General features: G+C 50.1%; 2 protein-coding genes across 3 annotated transcripts; both read right to left on the reverse strand.

The window, feature by feature from the left end:
* Nucleotides 1-9,610: 9,610 nt before the first annotated feature.
* LOC125760039 (uncharacterized) lies at nt 9,611-11,795 on the reverse strand. Of its 2 annotated transcripts, none has more exons than XM_049419630.1 (2): nt 11,667-11,795; nt 9,611-11,268 (listed from the first exon to the last, which is right to left on the reverse strand). In XM_049419630.1, exons 1-2 carry the CDS (start codon nt 11,745-11,747, stop codon nt 10,081-10,083), a joined length of 1,269 nt encoding a protein of 422 aa, XP_049275587.1. In that variant the 5' UTR covers nt 11,748-11,795; the 3' UTR covers nt 9,611-10,080. The 2 variants fall into 2 exon arrangements, with proteins under 2 accessions (XP_049275587.1, XP_049275586.1); XM_049419629.1 differs by having other exon boundaries at nt 9,611-11,562.
* A 7,983-nt stretch (nt 11,796-19,778) lies between these two features.
* LOC119406669 (uncharacterized protein K02A2.6-like) lies at nt 19,779-20,432 on the reverse strand. Its single transcript, XM_037673399.1, has one exon. The coding sequence runs from the start codon at nt 20,430-20,432 to the stop codon at nt 19,779-19,781; it is 654 nt and encodes a 217-aa protein (XP_037529327.1).
* Nucleotides 20,433-21,526: the final 1,094 nt, after the last annotated feature.

Consider the following 21,526-nt stretch of genomic DNA (forward strand, 5'->3'; position numbering starts at 1 on the left):
CGCAGGGTCGTTAACGCTGTCGCGTTAAGATTTCCCAAGCCACTTCTCGGCTTTCCTGAGTTGATATGGGCTGTGCCTCATGTATGGTGGATACCCGTATTCCATAGGCCGTTGTATGCGGGTATGCTGCACACCTGACTCAGGGAAATGGTTTCATGATGTACGCGACAGCCATATCGTGCTAATCATGTCATGACCCATTAATCGTGCTGATCATACCAAAATCTTTTTCCATGCCGGTGTGCGTCAAGCTATGGAGCTCACAGACGTAGGCGGCTAGATAGATAGAAACGGTCAAAGTTGCTTTGCTTCGAAAAGCAATGCTTCGCATTTAGAAGTCTATTGAACACGTATTAGATGGGAAGAAAATGCATGTCATCAATTTTGCAGACTGTAGATAAGTGAAATCTGGCGTACGTACCTTGTCACGTGCGATGGGAGTCAATCCTTGGAAGTCGCTGCAGGAGGGCGAAAGGAAGAAAGCTCGTCAGTGGACTAGTATCTTGAACGGTCAATCTTGTCTTCTTTTTTAGAGAGTGTCCAGAAGAGTACACATACAGGACAATACTTAGAATGATCAAAGCGTGCCCACATATTTCGACAATCACGGGAAGAGCACAAGGGGAATACACATAACGATTAAAGCCTCTCGATTTGTCCCGACACCAAGAGCACACGAATACTGGAATACATAGGAAGGTTCAAGGAAAGAAGGTGACTATTAAGGGCTCGTTTTTGATTTTTTAGACACAATAATGTTAGACACAATAAAAAACAACACGGCAGGGACTTGTCGGTCCCTGCCAGCGGCAAGTTATCTTTTCGTCTACTTTACTTTCTTCACATTTATATTCCAATTACTACAATTAACACCCACTGTACTTTCGTTGGCATTATTGTCTGTTAGTTCTCATTAATATTGTACCTAGCCAATCAAAAATGAGCCCTTAATAGTCACCTTCTTTCCTTCATTCATAGCGAGCAGAGTGTCGGAACGGAACGAAAACCGAAAACGAAAAACGAAAAAAAACGATATTTTTGACCGGAACGAAAACGTAACCGAAACTTTATCTATTATATCGTTGCGGGGTGAAACCGAAATTTTTTCAATCGTTTTTCGGTTCACGAGAAAACTTGGCAACCCAGAACAACTGAGGTCATGCAACGGAAGCAGTTATGCATGTATCAGGGTACAGTATCACCGCGTACCTCAGGCAGGAATTCCAAAGCAAAGAAATGTTCAAATTGTTTGAAAAACGAAAACAGTGGCAACTAGAGATGTTTATATTAACGCAAGTTGACTTTTGCGTGCCTGCCACGCAGCCTAGCGTGGAGAGGGCATTCTCGGCGCTGAAGTTTGTTATAGCGGCAGCCGTTGCGAGATCACAACAGCCGACTTTCGCGCCATAGTTGTCCGCCGCCGCCGCCACCGGTGTCCGTAACCGCTATCGCGTGAAATAAGAAAAAAAATCAAATGAGAAATTTATAGGATCGGATGGGATTTGAACCCGCGCCCTCTGCGTGGCAGTTGAGCATTCTACCACAGAGCCACGCTGGTGCTTGTAACGCCTTCGCAAAAATACTCTAGCATCATGTCGGGCAAGGAATCGTGTTAACATATGTAATATAGCGTGTCAGAACAGTGAAATAACAACCTGGAGTCACACAATGCGAATTGCGCAACAAGTCGGTCGTTGAATGCTTCCAACCCATTACAAAGGGCTCAGCCATAATTCTTCATCATCCTCAGCCACAGCACAAAGTGTCCATAATGCCTTACAGATGTGTAGCGGGTACCACGATTCTCCGAAGAATGACAAAAAGTGGCATAGTGGGTGCTTCCCTACTTCAGAAAAATTACGATGATTTGTTGCGTAGTGGGTACCTCATGTGTACTTGTATTAGTTGCACCAAGAGAGCCTACAGGGGGCTCTAAAAAGGCCGCTCTTCCAGCTATCGCTGTGACTGTGCTGCGGGTTCCGCGCAGGCCTGGCGATTTTTTAGGTGCGAAGTAGCTTATGAACGAGGCCTGTCGCCCCGGCGTTACCAGTGCCCCGCGTGCCACTAGATGTATGGAAGAAAGAAGAGAACGAAGTACTGGCACGAGTGGAGAGCTCGCGAATGGTGTGCAGAAAGAAATGTTTGCCTGACAGATGGACGTGCCATATAGTGCTCTCTCCACTGCGGCGCGTGCTCTAGTATAAATCATGCAAGGTACCCACTGCGCCATAAATCATACAAGGTGCCCACTTCGCCATAAATCATCCTCATTCATGCAAGGTACCCACTACGCCATAAATCATGCAAGGTACCCTTAGATGCGAACCAGCTTATGAACGAGGCCTGCCTCCCCGGCGATCGCGTCGGCGTAGCCAGTGCCCCAGCCGATCCGGAGCGGTGGGCTCGCGAAGCCGAAGCGAAACGGGCGCATTAACATCGCATTCTCAATCTTCAAGCTGCAATGTTCAAGCTGCGACCACAAGGCTGTTATACTCAAGGGAAAACGTTTCACTGAGCTTAAAGTAACAACATCAGGGGAACCGTTTCCCTGAGCTTAAAGTCATATATGACGAGTAACAACATCAGGGGAACCTCGAATAGAAGGACCATGAACAGTGATGAAGAAAATTAAACATTTACAGAAATCTAAGTCGACTAATGGCTGCTTCGCACATTATTCAGGGTTCTTTTTACGGGGACCTGGCGGGAATTTTTATCAGAACAGCGGTCTACCACATCAATCACATGCTGCTCCTGAGATTGTGCTCACTCCGTTGGCACAAAGCATTGAACCCTCTAAAAAATTCGTAAATAAACTTCTGAGAAAATAAATGCTATGACTTCGAAGGGTACTGGTTTGTGCTAGTTGGTAGGAATTCGTGGTACAGTTACTTCCGCTCCTCTGAAGAACGTGGGAAGTACGTGTGTGACCCCTGTCCCACTTTCTTAAGAGGAGCGCAACCAACTATACCACAAATCCAAAGTTTTTATTGGGATAGCAATTATATGGACAGTCTCGGCTAAATTTTGCCGTCGCCGCCGTCATGCACCGTATATGTATAAGTATGTATATATACATAAAAGCCCCAAAGAAAAATAATTTAGAAAAACGCTTCCGAATCGCGGAAGCGAACCAGGGACCTCTTGCTTCGCAGCGAGTGACGCAAACCACTACGCCACAAAGCGCAGATCCTCCACGTAGCTAACGGCGAGCCTTATATACACACCCTTTACCGCTAGACGGACTCAGAGACGCTAGGCGCTTATAAGCGTTTCTCCATTACCAGCGAGATTGCGCTAGGAGAGCGACGGGCGGATTTAAAAGTCGTCGGCGAGCTCGCTCGCTTCTTCTTATATTAGCGCAGGGAGAACCTTGCGCTTCCGCTGTCTGCTCGCGCGTTTTTCTCGTGCTGAGGGGAAGAGGGATAGTTCACGCTTTCATCGTGGTGTCCGCGCTCATGTTGCGGAGCGTACGAGAGTCACTCGAGCTCAAGGGACGCCGCTAAACGAAGAAACAGACGATGAGCGCGAACTATCAAGTGCCACAGCTCGACACTTGAAGCACTCTAGTTTCCTTCACTGCTTTGGCCGCCTTTGCAACAGGAGCGCTGTTCAAACTGAAAGTATCCATTGGCGAGCCTCACTTTTTTATGATTACTTTAACTTCAAAATTTTACATACAAATAAAAACCGTTACGAACCATTATGGAACATTTTTTATTCGTTCCGGAACCGAAACGGAACGGAACCTTTTGCGGTAGAACGAAACTAAAACTAAAACGAAAAACATTTCGTTCCGACACCCTGATAGCGAGGGTCTCGTTCTGGCAGACTTGATGTTTTCAGGTGGTATGCGAGGAATTATTGGTCAGCTGCCAGTTCGTAAAAAAGATGACGTTGTACGTGACGCCAACAGGCAGAAAAAGAGGGTTCCACGCTCGCCGCCACGGCTGCGATCGGCGCTGACTAACACTCCTCGGTTTAAGTACACATATATACCCCATAAAGTGGACGGGGGGATGGTCGCCGCCGTAGCTCAGTGGTAGAGCATCGGACGCGTTATTCAAAGGTCGCAGATTGGGTCCCTGCCGGCGGCAAGTTATCTTTTCGTCCACTTTACTTTCTTCACATTGGGAGTTTAAAGGCTCTCCACCGTTTTCAAGAGTATCAGAGAGAGCAGAAAAACACGAGAGTGCTTAGGACGGTTAAACCATACCTAAGCTTTTCGAAAGTGTCCAGGAGAGTAAAGAAAGTAGCAAAATACTTGAAATGATCGAACGTTCTGTAATTTTTTTAGGATGACAGAGGCGCCACCGCGGCGCCAAGTGGGTGTGTGCCACGTCGGTTCTGCACTTCTCGTGAATGATAACCCAGGCCACCCCCTTCACGTCGCCGATAGCGTGTCGGACTTGCAAGCGATTATTAGAGGGGCCACCCGGAGCCAACTTTGTAGTCGCTTGGACATGTTTCACCTCTTATATACTTGTGGCGTGACGAAGCGAGCGCTGGCCTACAAAGCCTAATGGCAGACATGGCTCGCCTCGACTAGTGGCGAGTTGACACTTCACGCGGCGGGCTTCTCAAGCCTACGATCGATTACCCCTGCCCCCCCCCCCCCCTCAACGAATACGTGCACGGAGCGTGATACGGACTCTTAGACGGATGATGATCTATTCTACTCCTCCCTCCCGGACGACCCCGTTGACCTCGACAGACATACGTCGACAAGCAATGAGGGCGACCTTGGGAACATTGGGAGGCGCAGATGACCCGGGTGTCAAGTGGAAATAGGCGTTGTCTCGTCACTAATATAGAAACAAAACCGACGACTACGCGAGCACGCAAGAACGCAGCAGCAGGTCGGCGATGCTGTGGCCCCCAATGCCACCGGGAACGTTTAAACTGGACAAAGCTCTCTCATCACTAGAGACCAGATTTCAGACACATGCCTATTTTGTTCCTTGCGTTCCTATCGTGCGACTTTGATATATGAGCATGAATTATAGGTTAAGAAGGGCTTTTATAGTGTTTTATAGTGCCTATATAAATGCCTATTTTTGGTGTTTTTGCTTTAATTCCTATAGCTGCCTATAAATGCCTATTTTCAGAATCGGTGCCTATATGAACGCTATTTAACATCAAATTTCGCTTTCAAGGGCAGTTTGAGAATGTCATTCATGTTACCAGGCAACATTGACCTTTCGTAACTCTATGTGGTTCAACCTAACCACTAGTTCAACCAACTTCCGAAAAACAACCGCTAGCAGCAGTGCCATGGGCCACCTTACGCCGCTGCGTCGACATGACGCGAGCGGTTGGAGGACGACGAAGAGGAGGTGTTGAGGAAAAGAAAAGACGCTATCTCTGCAGCCTTAAATTGGAACATGTCTCAGCGTCTGCAGAGGAATGGGGACAGGGACATAAAGATGGGAAGAGGAGATAAGAAGATGACGAGAGTTGCGTCCATGACCGAGGACGCGGCGGGCGACTTCTACAGCCGGTCGTTCAGTCCAGTGTCCCCAAGAATTGAATAACCTCTTGAAGGCCTCGGTTTGGCGGTGGACAGGGAACAGGAGGTCTCGCTGTGCAGCCGCGGGAAGGCGGAGAACGAATGCGAAAACGTGGAGTGCCGTCAGGGGAAAGGAGAGTGCACATTAAAAGAAAGAAATGTGATGTGCACGCGGCTTTTCTTTTGTTCGTAATTTACTTCATATAGGTATAGGCGTGCGCACAGGGGGGGGGGGGTTGGCAGGGTTGGCGCCCCCCCCCGAATCACCTCAGAGGGGGGGCGCAAAATCTGCCCCATACATTGACCCCCCTTGTCACCTAAGAGGGGGGGCGAAATCTGCCTCGTACATTGACTTAGTAGGAGGGGGGGCGCGACGATGAACCTTCGCCCCCCTGATGGGGAACCCTGCGCACGGCTATGCTTATAGGGCCCTTCACCATGTCACATGAGAAATTCTAGTTAGACACTGGAAGTTACGTGTCCAATGAAGAGCGTTGTACCACAATAATGTTTTAAATTGGTTCTTTACGAACCGCGAGACCATGATGCGAGGAAACAAGCTTGAAAGCCTTGCCGCTCTCCCTTGTAGCCTTCGCAATGCAAACTCCTTCCCTGCCCTCTTCGGTATCGGAGCAACTCGGAGCTGGAGCATCAGATGACGCAGAAGCATGAACACGTCATGCGTACTCAAGGTCACGTGCGCATGACGTGCCTGAGCCAGGTTGTCCACGCGACCGGTGTTGTGCACTGCCTGTTTCTGTGGGATGGATCCCTAATCGCGCGCACGTTTGGAGAGGCTGGCACGGATCGTTTATTCATACCGCGATACACGGCGTCGCACCGCTGGAACTGTTGTGAGGGACAATGACCGAAACGCGCGCCAAGCGTTGTCAGGGCTGGCGCCGGAACGACGCGGGCACGGCGAGAACAGGAACGCGTGCGAATTGGAGGCAGATTAGTCTCGCATCCCGCTGCGATTCGAAGTAAAAGAAGAAAAATGAAAACGCGCACGGGTTCTGTTTCTGTGATTTAATAGATCAGCTTGAGCAGATTGCACAAAATGCACATGTCACCTCGGATAATCCTCGCAGTTCCACGTGCTTCTGTGAGCTATGTCAGAGCACTAATGTCTACGTAGAGGAGCGACGTTAGGGAACACACAACTACGCAGGACCATCCCTTGTTGCACGTCACCCGCTCCATGTTGGGGCATGAGATGAAGGGCAAGCGGCGTTGATTTAGAAATTACCCCTCTTTCGGCTGCACCTAGCGCTGCAATTCTTGGCAGACCTGATCGTGAGCGCCCGGCTCACGATCAGGTGTTCACCTGATGTGTTAACCGGCAGAAGAGAAATTCACCCTCCGCGATTATACCTGGCCAATACGAGACATCCCTCTCTTCTGGTCTTTTGGCGTTCTGGATACCTGCTCCTATGTTGCCCATGCCGAAAAAAAAAAAGACAGAGGAATGTGTTTATTCGACGGTGGACACTTCATCATCATCATCATTTATTTTTCCCTTAAAGGCCCCTCTCGGGGTATTACATAAGGGGGGGGGGAGGTTACATAAGGAGTTACAAACGTATCGGATCACAATACTGAAACATAACACAGAGAAATGCAGACTTATTTAGAAGCAAAAGAAAAAAAAAAAAAAAGGTTACAATTTGAACGAGGCATATAAAGGCGAAAAGAAAGAACAGTGTAAATGAATTTTACAGCGTAAGATGATCAGTGAGCAACTGCTTAAACACAATAGGGTTTCGCTCAACGACAACACAGTCTGGCAAAATGTTCCATTCTGCAATGGCTGTTGGCAAAAAATATTGATTAAAAGAAGACGTAGAACCGTGCAAACGCTGGACGCTGCACGAGTTAAAAAGGCGACGAGATGTACGGGTTGGCGGGATAAAGAGTTTACCGTGAAGATGTGGGAAGTTATAGTAAAGCCGATGGAACAAGCACAGCCTTGCAATCTTCCGACGGAACGACAATGACTCGAGTCCCAATGATGACTTTATGGCACTGATGCTTTCATCGCGACCGTACCTAGAAGAGATGAATCTGGCCGCACGGTGCTGTATAGATTCTAAAGTGTTAATGAGGTATGCTTGATGAGGGCTCCAAATAGCTGAGGCATATTCAAGCTTACTTCGTATAAATGTTTCATAAGCCAGTTTTCGCGTGGGTGAGGGACACAAGGAAAGGGAACGTCTGATGTAACCAAGTGACTTAGTAGTGTCGGCTGCTAATTTTGTGATGTGATCGGACCATGTCAATTTTTTGTTTATTGTAACACCAAGATAACGATAAGATTCGACGAGGGACAAAGCTATCGAGTTTAAGGAGTACGTGTAATTACTGTTGGAGCGCTTACGGGATATCTGCATAACTTTACATTTCGAAATATTGAGTTTCATTAATGAATTGGAACACCAGGATTCGATTTGATGTAAGTCGCTTTGAATGATTTCATGGTCAGTTCGGTGTGCGATGCGACGATAAAGAACGCAGTCATCTGCAAAAAGTCGAATAGAAGATGAAATGCCATTAGGAAGGTCGTTTATGAAGATGAGAAAGAGCAGAGGACCAAGGACGGATCCCTGTGGTACTCCAGAAATCACGTTAGTAGTGGCTGAACAGTGATTACCGACAACCGTGTATTGGAGACGATTGGTCAGGAAGCATCGGATCCATGACAACGCTAGGGGGTCCAGCTGTAGGCATGAGAGCTTGGCCAGAAGTCGCTGGTGGGGGACACAGTCAAAAGCTTTCGCAAAATCAAGATAAATGACGTCAGTTTGAAAGCATGAGTCTAAGTTTAAGTGAAGCTCAGTAACAAATTCAAAGAGCTGAGTATCACATGATAGGTTAGGCCGAAAACCATGCTGATTGGGGAAAAAGAAGGAATGATTACCTAGATGACATGCTATTTGTGAGTATATTATATGTTCTAGGAGTTTGCAGGCAATGCTTGTAAGCGAAATGGGACGATAGTTGGAGGGATCCGAGCGGCTGCCAGACTTGTATACAGGTACTACTTTATTAATTTTCCAGTCCGTCGGAAGTGAACTGTCAGTGATTGACTGCGTGAAAATTATTTCTAATATAGAACTAGAGAACACTTTTGTGCCTTTTAGTATTTTGGCTGTAATACCATCATGTCCTGGGGCACTAGAAATCTTCATTTTTTCAATGAGCTTCAAAATTCCTTGAGAAGTAATGATTATAGGAGGCATATCGGAAAGAGGAAGGTTGGGCGGATCAAAGTCGTTTAGCGTGGGTTCATTAGTGAAAACAGATGAAAAGTACGAGTTGATTACATCTGATCGCTTATCAATTGGCACATTGGAACCATCAGGGTAACTCAAAGAAATGTTATTGGAGCTTTTACTAGGTGTGAGGATTTTCCAGAATTTCTTAGGGTTGATACGCATAATGGCCTGTAAGTCGTGGTGGAAGAACTTCTTTTTGGATTGTCTCAAAGCAGAAGTATATTGACGCAGACTCGTAAAGTACTTTTCCCACTTTGAGGAAGTTACCGATCGTTTCGCGTCGCGGAAAAGACGCTTTTTTTTCTCTAACAGCCTCTTTAGTGTGTTCGAAAACCAGGGTTTTCCCAGGTCACCGCGAATGCGTACAAGGGGTACATGTAACTCTACAAGCGATGTTAACTTATTCTTAAATAATAGCCAATTATCGTCTACTGAACGAAGTGAAGCAGACCGACGGAAGTAATCAAGGAACTCACTTAATTCTGAGTTAATTTTTGGGAAATTGGCTTTGTTGTAATCCCTGATGTGTTTTATTGAGCGCTGTCGTACAGGACGTGGGATGCATAGGTTAAATAGCACTAAATTGTGGTCACTTAGACCTTCAACGGATGATAGCGATTTAACTATATCAGGGTTGGAAACAAGTACGAGGTCTAAGATATTTGCCCCACGGGTTGGTGTATTAACCATCTGAGTAAAGTTGAACGTCAGGGTCATTTCAAGAAAATCTTTGGACTGGCGGTTTTCTGACTCAAAATTTGTCCAGTTAATATCTGGAAAATTAAAGTCACCACAGAGCATGAAATTAGCAAAAGGAAAACGAGAGTAAAGATGTACTAGAACTGTATTTAGTTCATAAATGAAGGAGGCATCACAATTAGGAGCGCGGTAACAAGCAATAATCACAGTCATTTTCGAAGCTAGTGAAATGTTCACACAGAAAATTTCGTGTTGACAGTTCATTTTGATGACATAAGAAGGAACACTTTCTTTAACAAAAATCAATATTCCGCCCCCCCTCCGCCCCACCCTGTCAAGCCGGTGAACAGCGTACGCTTGGCCGTCTTGTAATAGCTCGTGGTCAGCAATGTGCGGCTGAAGCCAAGATTCCGTAAATATTGCAACGTCAGTGTTGTTGTCATTCAGAAGGGATTCAACAGCGTCTTTCTTAGGCAGGTAGCTACGCACATTAGCGATTAAGACTGCCATACATTGACAAACGGGATCATTCATAGGGGCGAGGCAAGGTTGGGGGGGAAGTGGGCGACGCGCATGCCTGAGATGTAGAAATGACTGCTACGACTGCAATTCAACAACGCTATCAGATTCTGCATGGTACGAGAATTGCTTGTTTTCAAGTAGTAACTTGTCAAAGCGCAGCTTGAAGGGTTTGCCGCTCAGCATGCCATGGTCATACAGTTTCCTTCGTGCCTGTCGAACTCTAGCTGAATAGTCTTCGCGAATTGAAAAAGTCGTGCCCTTGAGCTTGGACGCAACTGCAAGAATTTTCGATTTATCTTTAAATCTTGCATATTTTACTATGATAGGTCTACTTTTGTTTTGCTGGTATCGACCAAGCCGATGTGCACGCTCCAAGTCGTCTTCCGGTATGGAGATACCGAGATTTTCAGAGCAAAATTTTATCACTTTTGCCTGGGACTGAATCCAAGACTCGCCTTTTGTGTCTGGGATACCACAGAAAAGCAGGTTAGAACGACGTAGGCGATTTTCAGCATCATCACACTTATCTGTAAGAACCCTGATTTCAGCAGAAAGTTTGGCAAAACTGTCCTTCACGTCTGCCTTTAGACCTGTTTCGTTTGACTGAGTCGACTGCACAATTTTTTCTAGGGTGTCAACACGAGTCGAAAGGGTGGTCACGAGCGCCTCAATGCTAGACTGGGATGTTCGTATTAGTGAAAGTTCTGTCAGGACCGAGGTTTGAGATGCTTCTATGCGGGATATTGCATTTGCAATGGTTTCCATTGACGGTGGTGAAACAGGTCCTGGGTTTAGTTCAACGTCACCCGACATCAATAGGAGCATATTTACCGCCTGAGCATTGTTACAAAGAGACCACAACATTTCACACAGTAACCTACATGTACCAATAACACAAGTGGGGCACGACACCGCAAGAAGACAGCGATTTCCAGAACGCACGCAGGCCGCGTTTGGAAGGTAACTGACCTGCATTAAGAAGGGCATTTTCGTGACCACTGTCGTTGCGGTGGCGTGCCCCAAGGCGCTCGAGTCTGGTGCCGCTATTTGTAGGCGATGTTGACGCCCCTCACTTGTAGTAGCCCGATGTTGCCAGACGCAGAAGCGAGCGGCCGACGGAAACGGCATCCTCGGGGTTTCTTGGGAAGAGGCATTCCAGGCCAGCGACTGAATCGTGACGGACGCGCTTTGGCAATAGTCCAAGAACGGGTGGTTACCCAGGAAGCCAAGGCGGAGCAACGGTGCGAACAACAGGACGAAAACCTGCATTAAGAAGGGCATTTTCGTGACCACTGTCGTTGCGGTGGCGTGCCCCAAGGCGCTCGAGTCTGGTGCCGCTATTTGTAGGCGATGTTGACGCCCCTCACTTGTAGTAGCCCGATGTTGCCAGACGCAGAAGCGAGCGGCCGACGGAAACGGCATCCTCGGGGTTTCTTGGGAAGAGGCATTCCAGGCCAGCGACTGAATCGTGACGGACGCGCTTTGGCAATAGTCCAAGAACGGGTGGTTACCCAGGAAGCCAAGGCGGAGCAACGGTGCGAACAACAGGACGAAAACCTGCATTAAGAAGGGCATTTTCGTGACCACTGTCGTTGCGGTGGCGTGCCCCAAGGCGCTCGAGTCTGGTGCCGCTATTTGTAGGCGATGTTGACGCCCCTCACTTGTAGTAGCCCGATGTTGCCAGACGCAGAAGCGAGCGGCCGACGGAAACGGCATCCTCGGGGTTTCTTGGGAAGAGGCATTCCAGGCCAGCGACTGAATCGTGACGGACGCGCTTTGGCAATAGTCCAAGAACGGGTGGTTACCCAGGAAGCCAAGGCGGAGCAACGGTGCGAACAACAGGACGAAAACCTGCATTAAGAAGGGCATTTTCGTGACCACTGTCGTTGCGGTGGCGTGCCCCCTCACCATGCTAGGCAATAAAAGGAAAGACCGTGTTCTGTGCTATCGGTTCAACCATTCGCACCTTTGTGAGGAGGTCCCGATACAGACTTCGACATTGGGACCTCCTTATTTATAATAAACACTTGTAATATTTCTGTATTTTTATCAATAAAATTCTGATTCTGATCATAAACAATATTTTTTTCTTTTCTATCGTAGATACAAGTCACGCACGTCTTTCATTGAAATTCTATGAATTTATGTAAATATTTATTTTGCCTATACTTCAGATTTTGGAGGCCTAAAACGGTGTTCTGCGTTCCTATTTTTGGCGCCTAAAACGCGCTTTTTTAGTGCCTAAAAATCCGGCCTCTACTCATCACGACAGCCACCGTAGTAGCGGGAGCGTCTCCGACGAGAAAGGTCCCTAAGGCGTCGCGCCGGCTGCGATGAGAACTGCTATCGCTGCCTCGAAGCGACCTTGAAATCGTGCTGTAACCGACGAAAGGCTCCGCCATCAAGGAATACTTCTTGAATCAAAACTCGCACCACACTGCCCACCTGTGGAATCTGTGAGCACGTGCAATCGTGCCAGCAGGTTTTGTCACGCTTGAATTTTCGCTTTGATAATTACATATTTCCCGCAGCATATATACCGTTCGTGTGCGATAAAGCTTCCGTCGAAGGTCAGCGGTTGTCCGTGTCGATCCCTTTCGATTTATCCCCGTCTGAAGAAGCCGCACTGCTTCGTTTTCATTATACGATACCAACCAACCCAAAGCTTGACATTATAAAGTTGACTTCCGCGCTCGCTTATCAACACAGAATAGTTTGCTCTGAATAAAAGCGGAAGGCATCCACAGTACCCCTACAAAGTTCTCGCATCTACCTGGTCCTTGACACCAAAGGCGATATTGACAACGTCATTCATTGAGCTAATCTCGACATGCTCGCTACTTTCAACTGCAGCCACCGAAGCTATGGATAAGTGCGCCCTTACCAATCACACAGCGACGATAGGTCAGGGCGCACTTCGATCTGCCTCGTTAACCGTTACTAACAAGGGAACATCCTCTTTCCGAAGAGCCTCTGCTCTTCGAAAAGAGAATTCTAAAAGGACAAACGCAACATATGTAGATGCAGTGCTCCACAGCGCTAATCAGATTGGGCGTATACCCACGGCGGTCAATCATCGGCTTGCGCGAAACCAGCAGTGCATCCATTCGCTGCTCCACCGTTACGGAGGCTTAGGGAACGGCCATCGATCTGGCCGGTGACGTCGTCAAGACCGAGAGTCACCGCACGTATTGTCACGTGGTCGTGACGTCGACGAAGACAGCAGTCGGCATTTGCAGGATAAAACTGTTTATTTGGCCGAACTTGTGGTTGGAAAATGAGAACTAGAGCTACAGCAATACACGCTGTACAATAATAGCGGCGCACAGGGCGTCGTCCGTCGATCATCTGACAAGCGGTGAAGCGCGTCGGCCTTTAAACATGTGCCGTCGAATATTCCAGCGTTATCGCTGGCTGTCGTGCAATTTCTAGAATAACCTCGAGTGCGCGCGTCTTGCGCGCAATCTTAACGAAACGATCTACAATGATCGCGAAGGTTCTCGAACAATGAGGCGCGGTTCGCGCTGAGCGTTGCCGACAGTCTTTGTGGCCAAAAACCGAATATAGCAAAAGTGATAAAGAAACGCACGTGGCAATGCTCCCCTCTGAAAAAGCATCGTCCCGATGCTTAAAACAGGACACGGGTAGGTGGGGTGGCCGATACATGCAACAATAATTAACAAGAATGAAGCAAGAAAGTTCAATAAACAATAAGCAAAAGTACAGTCCTTAGATTCACTAACGCGCGTAATATGGCTTCAGGCGCACGACATGGACGACTTGAGGTCGCGCACGGCGCCGCTGAGAGTTCGTTATGCCGTCCGGGACAAACTCGTAGTCGAGTGCGCCGAGGCGTCGAAGTACCCTGTACGGTCCGAAGTATCGTCGAAGAAGCTTCTCACTAAGTCCCCGTCGGCGTATTGGCGTCCATACCCATACACGGTCACCGGGTTCGTATTCCATGTGGCGTCGTCGATGGTTGTAGCGGCGGCTGTCAGTCGTCTGCTGGTTCTTGATCCGTAGGCGGGCGAGCTGTTGTGCTTCTTCGGCGCGCTGTAGGTAGGTGGTCACGTCGATGTTTTCCTCGTCGGTCACGTTTGGTAACATGGCGTCGAGAGTCGTTGCCGGGCTCCGTCCGTAGACCAACTTCTATGGCGTCATCTGTGTCGTTTCTTGCACGGCCGTGTTGTACGCGAAAGTCACGTAAGGAAGGATGGCGTCCCATGTCTTGTGTTCGACGTTGACGTAGTACATGACCAGCATGTCGGCGATGGTCTTATTTAGACGCTCGGTGAGGCCATTGGTCTGCGGGTGGTAGGCGGTGGTGCGGCGGTGGCTCGTCTCGCTGTATTTGAAGATCGCCTGAGTTAGGTCCGCAGTAAAGGCGGTACCTCTGTCTGTTATTAGGACCTCTGGGGCGCCATGACGCAAGACGATGTGCTCCACGAAGAACTTGGCTACCTCGGCGGCACTGCCTTTGGGCAAGGCCTTTGTCTCGGCGTAGCGGGTGAGGTAGTCAGTTGCCACGACGATCCACTTGTTTCCGGCATTGGACGTCGGGAACGGCCCCAGTAAGTCCATCCCGATTTGCTGAAACGGCCGTCGAGGTGGCTCGATAGGCTGCAGAAGTCTGGCTGGCCTAGTGGGCGGTGTCTTGCGTCGCTGGCAGTCCCGGCAGGTCTTTACGTAACGGGTGACGTCGGCGGAAAGGCGCGGCCAGTAGTACTTCTCCTGTATTCTTGCTAGCGTGCGAGAAACACCCAGGTGTCCAGACGTCGGGTCGTCGTGGAGAGCCTGGAGGACCTCTGGCCGCAATGTCGAGGGTACCACGAGAAGGCAATCGGCTCGAAGTGGTGTGAAGTTCTTTGTTAGGAGAACACCATTGCGCAAGAAAAACGACGTCAGTCCCCGCGTGAATACCTTCGGAACAACGGTGGTCCTGCCCTCGAGGTATTCCACAAGGCCCCTGAGTTCCGCGTCAGCTCGCTGTCGTTCGGCGAAGTCGTCGGCACTTATGGCTCCCAAGAAGCTGTCATCCGGGTCGTCGGGCGGTGGTGGGTCGACAGGGGCACGAGACAGGCAGTCGGCGTCGGAGTGTTTCCTTCCGGACTTGTACACGACGGTAATGTCAAACTCTTGAAGTCTTAGGCTCCACCGTGCGAGGCGACCTGAAGGGTCCTTCAAGTTAGCTAGCCAACACAAGGCGTGATGGTCGCTCACAACTTTGAAGGGCCTGCCGTAGAGGTAGGGGCGAAACTTTGACGTAGCCCAGATGATGGCGAGGCACTCCTTTTCTGTTGTCGAATAGTTGGCCTCTGCCTTAGACAGCGACCGGCTAGCATAACTGATAACCGTTTCCAGTCCACCCGTCCGCTGCACAAGGACGGCGCCGAGTCCTACGCTGCTTGCATAGGGCGTCGTCCGTCGATCAACTGACAAGCGGTGAAGCGCGTCGGCATTTAAACATATGCCGTCGAATATTCCAGCGTTATCGCTGGCTGTCGTGCAAATTCTAGAATAACCTCGAGTGTGCGCGTCTTGCGCGAAGGTTCCGAACAATGAGGCGCGGTTCGCGCTGAGCGTTGCCGACAGTCTTTGTGGCCGAAAACCGAATATAGCAAAAGTGATAAAGAAACGCTCGTGGCAGTATTGATGGGGTGTCAGGCGGCCTAATGAAAATTTCCTGCATGGTAGTCGGCCAAGCAGCCACGAGCGTTCTCATTGGTACAGAAGATTCCAGCGACAATCCATGTAAACTAACTCCCGCCCAACGAGCACAGGATAATATGGGCACCGTGTCTTATGGGACTGGACGGGAAGCGGGAGGTTCGCCTGTCCACAAGAAGATGCGCCGCAGTGCCTATCTCTGAGTTTTATGCTTCACGGAGAAAGAAAATATAAATACTGCAGTTTTCTTGCATACAGTGCGAAACAAAAAGATGAGCAGCAAATATCACACGGCAACCAACTGGTGTTACGGTAATAAAATGACTTGCCGCTTTACACAACAAGATAGGCCGCATAATGCCTTCATTCAAATTTCGCCACTTCCTTGTGATGGTTAGTTTCGGAGTGAGGTCGCGATTTTGCGGTTTCGGCGTGTCGAGCGTGCTCAATTTGCATATCCCCTTCAGTCACGGTGTACACAATTGTGTACATCAAATTCGGAGGCGCATCATGCACCGCTTGTTTCTTCAAATGGCCTAAAACTCAGTGTGAACATTCGTGCGGGCTTCCTGAGCGCACAACTAGCGGTCATTGAACTTCACTGTTCTGCGTATTGCTACAGATGATCACTTTGCTGGTGACACTACCATGTCCGACGATCGTTCGACGTGGCACGTTCCAGAACCAACGTCACGTGTATTTTTAACACGAAAGTTATGCCGGAGCCCACCACGGCCCACCACTGCCGTATTTCCGTCACGGATATTACGTTGTAAAATATACACCTACAGATGGCGAAGAAAATACTAGAAGAAAAAAATTACACCATCTCCCACTCAAGGGAACCATGAGGGGATGCGAAGCAGCATTGGGGGCGTACACCAAGTATCCGTTACGTCCACTCAGCGTTTCTGTTAGTGTGTGAACTTTGTATTTACTGTTTGTGTTATCATTACGTTGTGTTTGTGCGTTGCTTTCCGTTAGCGCCAAGTGAACGAGTGGCGCCGACGTTGACGTTACAACTTATCTGAACGGGAGCGAAGCGAGAATGACGGAAACCGACCGAGCACACGCACTTATACACACATGAAACGGGGGGGGGGGAGAAGAGAGAGTGGCTTACAGGCTGTGTTTGGCCACGGCGCGGCAGCATCACGTGGGAGGAGAGGCTGCGCCACGGCTGCAGCTCGGGGAGGAGAGGACAGGAGAGAAGGCGACCGAACACCTGCGTGAAGGAGAGTGACAGAGAGAGTAGGTGCATGCGCAGTGGAGTGCGGACGCCACCACTACCGCCGGACACAGCTCTGAGCTAAAGCTGCTTCGCATCTAAAAGTTCCGTCCCTGGGAGTCCAACCTACGACCCCTCGCTCCGCAGCGCGAAACCATTCAGCCACAGAGCGCACGTTCTTCTGCTTACTAACGGCGAGCTATATATATGCACCATTTCCCGTTGGCGGTACTCAGAGCTCGGTGGCTTCAGCGTGTTTTTGTTATCACTAGCGAGATGGCGCGAAGGGCGCGGAGGGCGCGCTTCAAAAGTAGTCGCCCCGCGCGTTGCGATGCGAGAGCACCTCTACAGGGGGTGTCTCTCGTGCGCGCGCGCTTATCTCGTGATAGGGGGCGGTTAGTACGTCTTGTGCTTTCACCGCAAGTTTCCGTTGACGTTACAGAGAGCGCGAAGGTCGTTTCGCTCGTTGCAGCGGCCGCATTTCCGAAAGGAGCGCGCTGCTCACACAGTGGCGTAGGCAGAAATATTTTTCGGGGGGGGGGGGGGGAGCACTTTCTTCATCCGACATGGGGTCTGCACAGATAAGTGTGGTCCGGTGTCATTTTGTGCTCGGTGTCCTATGGGGGAAAAAATTCGGGGGGGGGGGGGCGGGCCCGGTGTGCCACACCCTGGCTACGCCACTGTGCTCACAAAGTAACAATTGTGACAATTGCTAGTTGGCGCTCGTCCTGCGTATGTTCTTTTCGCGCGTCCCTTCTGCTTTAGAGCGCGCTGTTAGTTTCGAGCTGCTTGCTGTTCTTCACGTGGCATTGATATGGTTACTATAGCATTCATTCCTTCGCCCTTGTGGTGAAACATTCCGTCACGATCTGCCCCGCAACCGTGGACGAGGGGGCACCGAGGCACCCGCACTCTAAAAAAAATCACAGCATATCCACGGGGTGAATGATGATGAGTGGGGCGAAGCTACGGAGGGAATCATCTGTAAACCGTGAAACTCTTCCGTGAAATGCGCCCAGTACATAACATAAAGAGTGTGAAACATCGTGTATATATTAAACATCAAACTTTTATTGTACTGTTGGTTTACGTGGTCCCTTCATTATCACTTGTGATCGGTGAAATGCAAGGAAGAAGTCCGCTCCCGAGCGAAAGAGCGCCAAGAGCGACCACATTCCCCGCTCGCCCTGTGCGAATTAAAGGCAAGGCTAGAGGGACGACAGGACGCGCGTTCCACGACGCGAGGTCGGTAGCATGCCCAACGAAAGCCAACGGAACGCGATGGTGCAAGTGCTCCGGCTTCGCATCGCCTCATGGTTCCATTTAGCGTCCCAAAACCAAACATATTGCTCAAGGTGTGCCTTGCGTTTTTCGTAGAAATAATTTCTTTATCATGTACATTAAGACGAAAAGTTGAAAGCTCACTAGAGTGTATCGCCCGCAAAGTATGTCTTTTAGTGTGATTTAACTCTCGTACGGCAGGGTCCTCGCGCCGTTGCCGGTCCACCTCGCCCGTTGACGATCGGGCGAGGTGGCTACATGCAACTACTACTACTACACTTTAAGAAAAACATCTGGCGTTCTTTCGTTCTGCTTTTACAAAACATCTGGCGTCTTTCGTTGGTTTATTTCATCAATCAACGGCGTTTTGAACAAAATTTTTATTCTTTAATCACGCACAGGAGAAATCTCACCAGGCACTACCTTGGAGGTAAACAATGGCTGCTAATGGCAATGAGAGACAGAAGAAGTCTGCTTTTAGCTAACACTTACACTTCTACTTCTACTAACGTTTCCTACTGGAACATGCCAATGGCTGCTAATGGGGAATGAGAGACAGAAGAATTCGGCTTTTAGTTAACGCGCACGCTGCGAATTTTTTATCGTTCAACAACGCACAGGAGAAATCTCCCACCGGCACCACCTTGGAGGTCAAAGCGTAAGACTTGTTACTCACTACTACGACCACGACGACTACGAGGGACGAACGGGTGCCGCCTTAAGGAGCTTCGCCCCTAAAAGGATGACCCAAACGCATGGTGGGGTAAACAGCCACTGACTGCCGATCCGCGCTCGTCAGTGTTTATTATCCATACGCGACCAAGGTTGCCAGCCGAACCTGGTGAGGTAATGAAACTAAGCTAGGCAGCGCGCCATACACTCGTTACATCCGGTTCCATCCAGTTCCATCCGGTTCGATGTACAGTCTCATCCGGTTCGATGTTGGCTTAGTTAGGCGAAAAGCGATCTGGTGCCCTTCGTCGTCGAGTGCGCCTGGGTACAGGTGTTGAGGAACAAGGTGCGGCAGCACCAGGTGCTGCCTGAGCCGTGCTTGATTCATCCCGAGGCTCTGCCGTGGTTGACAGAAATGGCACTGAACTTGGCGGTGGCCCAAATATTGGCGCACAGCTGGAGGCCCCTGTCCCTTGCGAAGTGGTTGTCGTTTCACTGGCTGCAACTGGTGCTGCCGTGGATGCAAGCCGGGTCCTGCGGTTAGCCCTCACATGGTCAGCATGCCGGTGCCGTGTGGTTCCATCCTGCATACATACGACCAGAGAGGAGGAGTTTGCAGGCGAGACCACTTGTCCAGCAGACCAAGGTGGGCCAGAGCGGAAATTCCTGGCGAATACTGGCACTCGAGGTACTGGCAACGGCCCATGACGGCACCCTTTTTCAGCAGCCAGCTTCTGCTTCAGCTGTTTGAGGAGCGCCGTGGACCGGAGGTCCACGGCGCTCCTCAAGGAGCTTGCCTTTTAAGGAGCTCACAGGGGGCATGGCCGGTGACATCATGGGGTGTAGTCCGGTATTGGAAAAGTATGCAGGTGACCTGCGTACGGAAATCTCCAGCCTGGCTCTTCTTACGTTTGTCCTTATTAGTCTACACCACCCACCCGTTCTTCGTCAACCAGGTCAGATACTCTGCGCTGGGGAAAGCGGGCCCATTATCGGAGACTATGATGTCCGGCAGCCCCTGGGCGGCGAAGACCTGCCGCAGTGCTGCAATGGTCGCACCTGCTGATGGGGTGTTGACAGGTAAAACTTCCACCCACTTTAAAAATGCGTCGACCACCACCAGGAAGTAGTGGCCTTTGAAGGTGCCCCCAAAATCCACGTGAAGGCGGGACCAGGGCCTCTGTGGGAATGACCATGGGGTGATCTCCACATGATGCGAGGCCCGTTGATGTTCCTGGCAGAGTTCGCAGCTCTGCACCATGTGAGCGATGTCCTGGTACAGGCGAGACCACCACTCGTGGGACTGGGCCACCATCTTGGTCTTTTCCATGCCAGGATGCCCCGCGTGCAGCAACTGCAGGACTCTGGACTGGAGACTTTGTGGGATCACCAGCCTGGAACCCCAAAGTAGGCAGCCCTGCTTCAGGCTCAGCTCAGCGGCCTTGTGTCTGTAGGACTGCTGCACCAACTCCTCCCCTCGGGATACTGCTTTCACCACCTGGGACAGGACAAGGTACCGACTGGTCGCCTGCGACACAGCAGACCTGGAGAGTACCTCCGTGTACGCATGCTCCAGCATGAGCACTTAATCTGGCTTTGGAACAGCAGTAAGCACCTCTGGCAGCGGCAACCGGCTCAGGGCATAAGCAGGCCCCAGTAGCCCCAGCAGTGGTTTGTGGTCCGTGACTGCCTCGAACTTTCGTCCCCACAGCTACTGGTGAAAACGCTCGACGCCAAACATGAGGGCGAGACCTTCCTCGTCCAGCTGGCTGTAACGCTGCTCTGCTGCGTGGAGACGACGAGAATCAAACGACACCGGGCGTTCCTGGTCATGCTTGTCTCGGTGAGCAAGGACGGCTGCTAAACCGTATGGTGATGCATCTATGGTAAGGACGACAGACTTGGCTGGATCGGAGTGCACTAGCACCGGTGCCTTGGTAATTTCCTTCTTACTTTGCTGAAAGGCCACATCCTGCTCCTTCTTCCACGCCCAATTTTGACCATCTTGAAGCAGAATGTGCAGTGGCTGTATATTGCAGACAGGTTAGGCAGGAACCTCCTGTAGAAATTGATGAGGCCAAGGTAGCTTTGCAGCTCTTTCTTGCTCCGGGGCTTTGGCGCCTTCAGAACAACCTCAACTTTGCGGGGGGCCGGAGTCAGGCCGGCCTGAGAGATGACGTGTCCCAGGTATTCTACACTGGGAACCATGAACACGCACTTTTCCCCCCGCTTGAGCTTGAGGCGAGCATCCTGAAGTCGGGCCAGAAGTTGTGCAGATTCTGCATGTGGTCTCCGTCGTCAATACCGGTGACGAGGATGTCGTCCAAGTACACTGCCACGTGCCTCATGCCCCTGAAGAGGTTGCCTATCTCTCTCCGAAAGATAGCTGGAGCCGTGGCCACGCCGAATGGTAAACGCGTGTACTGGAAAAACCCCATAGTTGTCAATATCGTGTCATACTTCCGTTAGCCCTCCTGGAGCACCAGCTGCTGGTAAGCGTCCCTGAGGTCGAGCTTCGTAAACTTCTGTCCACCAGACAATGCCGACCAGATATCTTCAATCCGAGGCAGTGGGTACTTCTCGATGGTAGCAACGGGGTTGAACGTAACCTTGAAATCCCCGCACATTCTGACACTACCGTCTCGCTTGGGAATGGAACGATGGGAGCGGCCC

Source organism: Rhipicephalus sanguineus, chromosome 10 (genome assembly GCF_013339695.2).
Source record: "Rhipicephalus sanguineus isolate Rsan-2018 chromosome 10, BIME_Rsan_1.4, whole genome shotgun sequence".
Classification (NCBI taxonomy): Eukaryota; Metazoa; Arthropoda; class Arachnida; order Ixodida; family Ixodidae; genus Rhipicephalus; species Rhipicephalus sanguineus.

Excerpts from the sequence above, each read along its gene's own strand:
- LOC125760039 (XM_049419629.1), bottom strand. The coding sequence starts at position 11,747 with ATGCCTCTTCCCAAGAAACCCCGAGGATGCCGTTTCCGTCGGCCGCTC. Across the intron at positions 11,563-11,666 it reads GCAACATCGGGCTACTACAA|GTTTTCGTCCTGTTGTTCGC; the intron begins GTGAGGGGCGTC and ends TTCTTAATGCAG.
- LOC119406669 (XM_037673399.1), bottom strand. The coding sequence starts at position 20,432 with ATGCTGGAGCATGCGTACACGGAGGTACTCTCCAGGTCTGCTGTGTCG.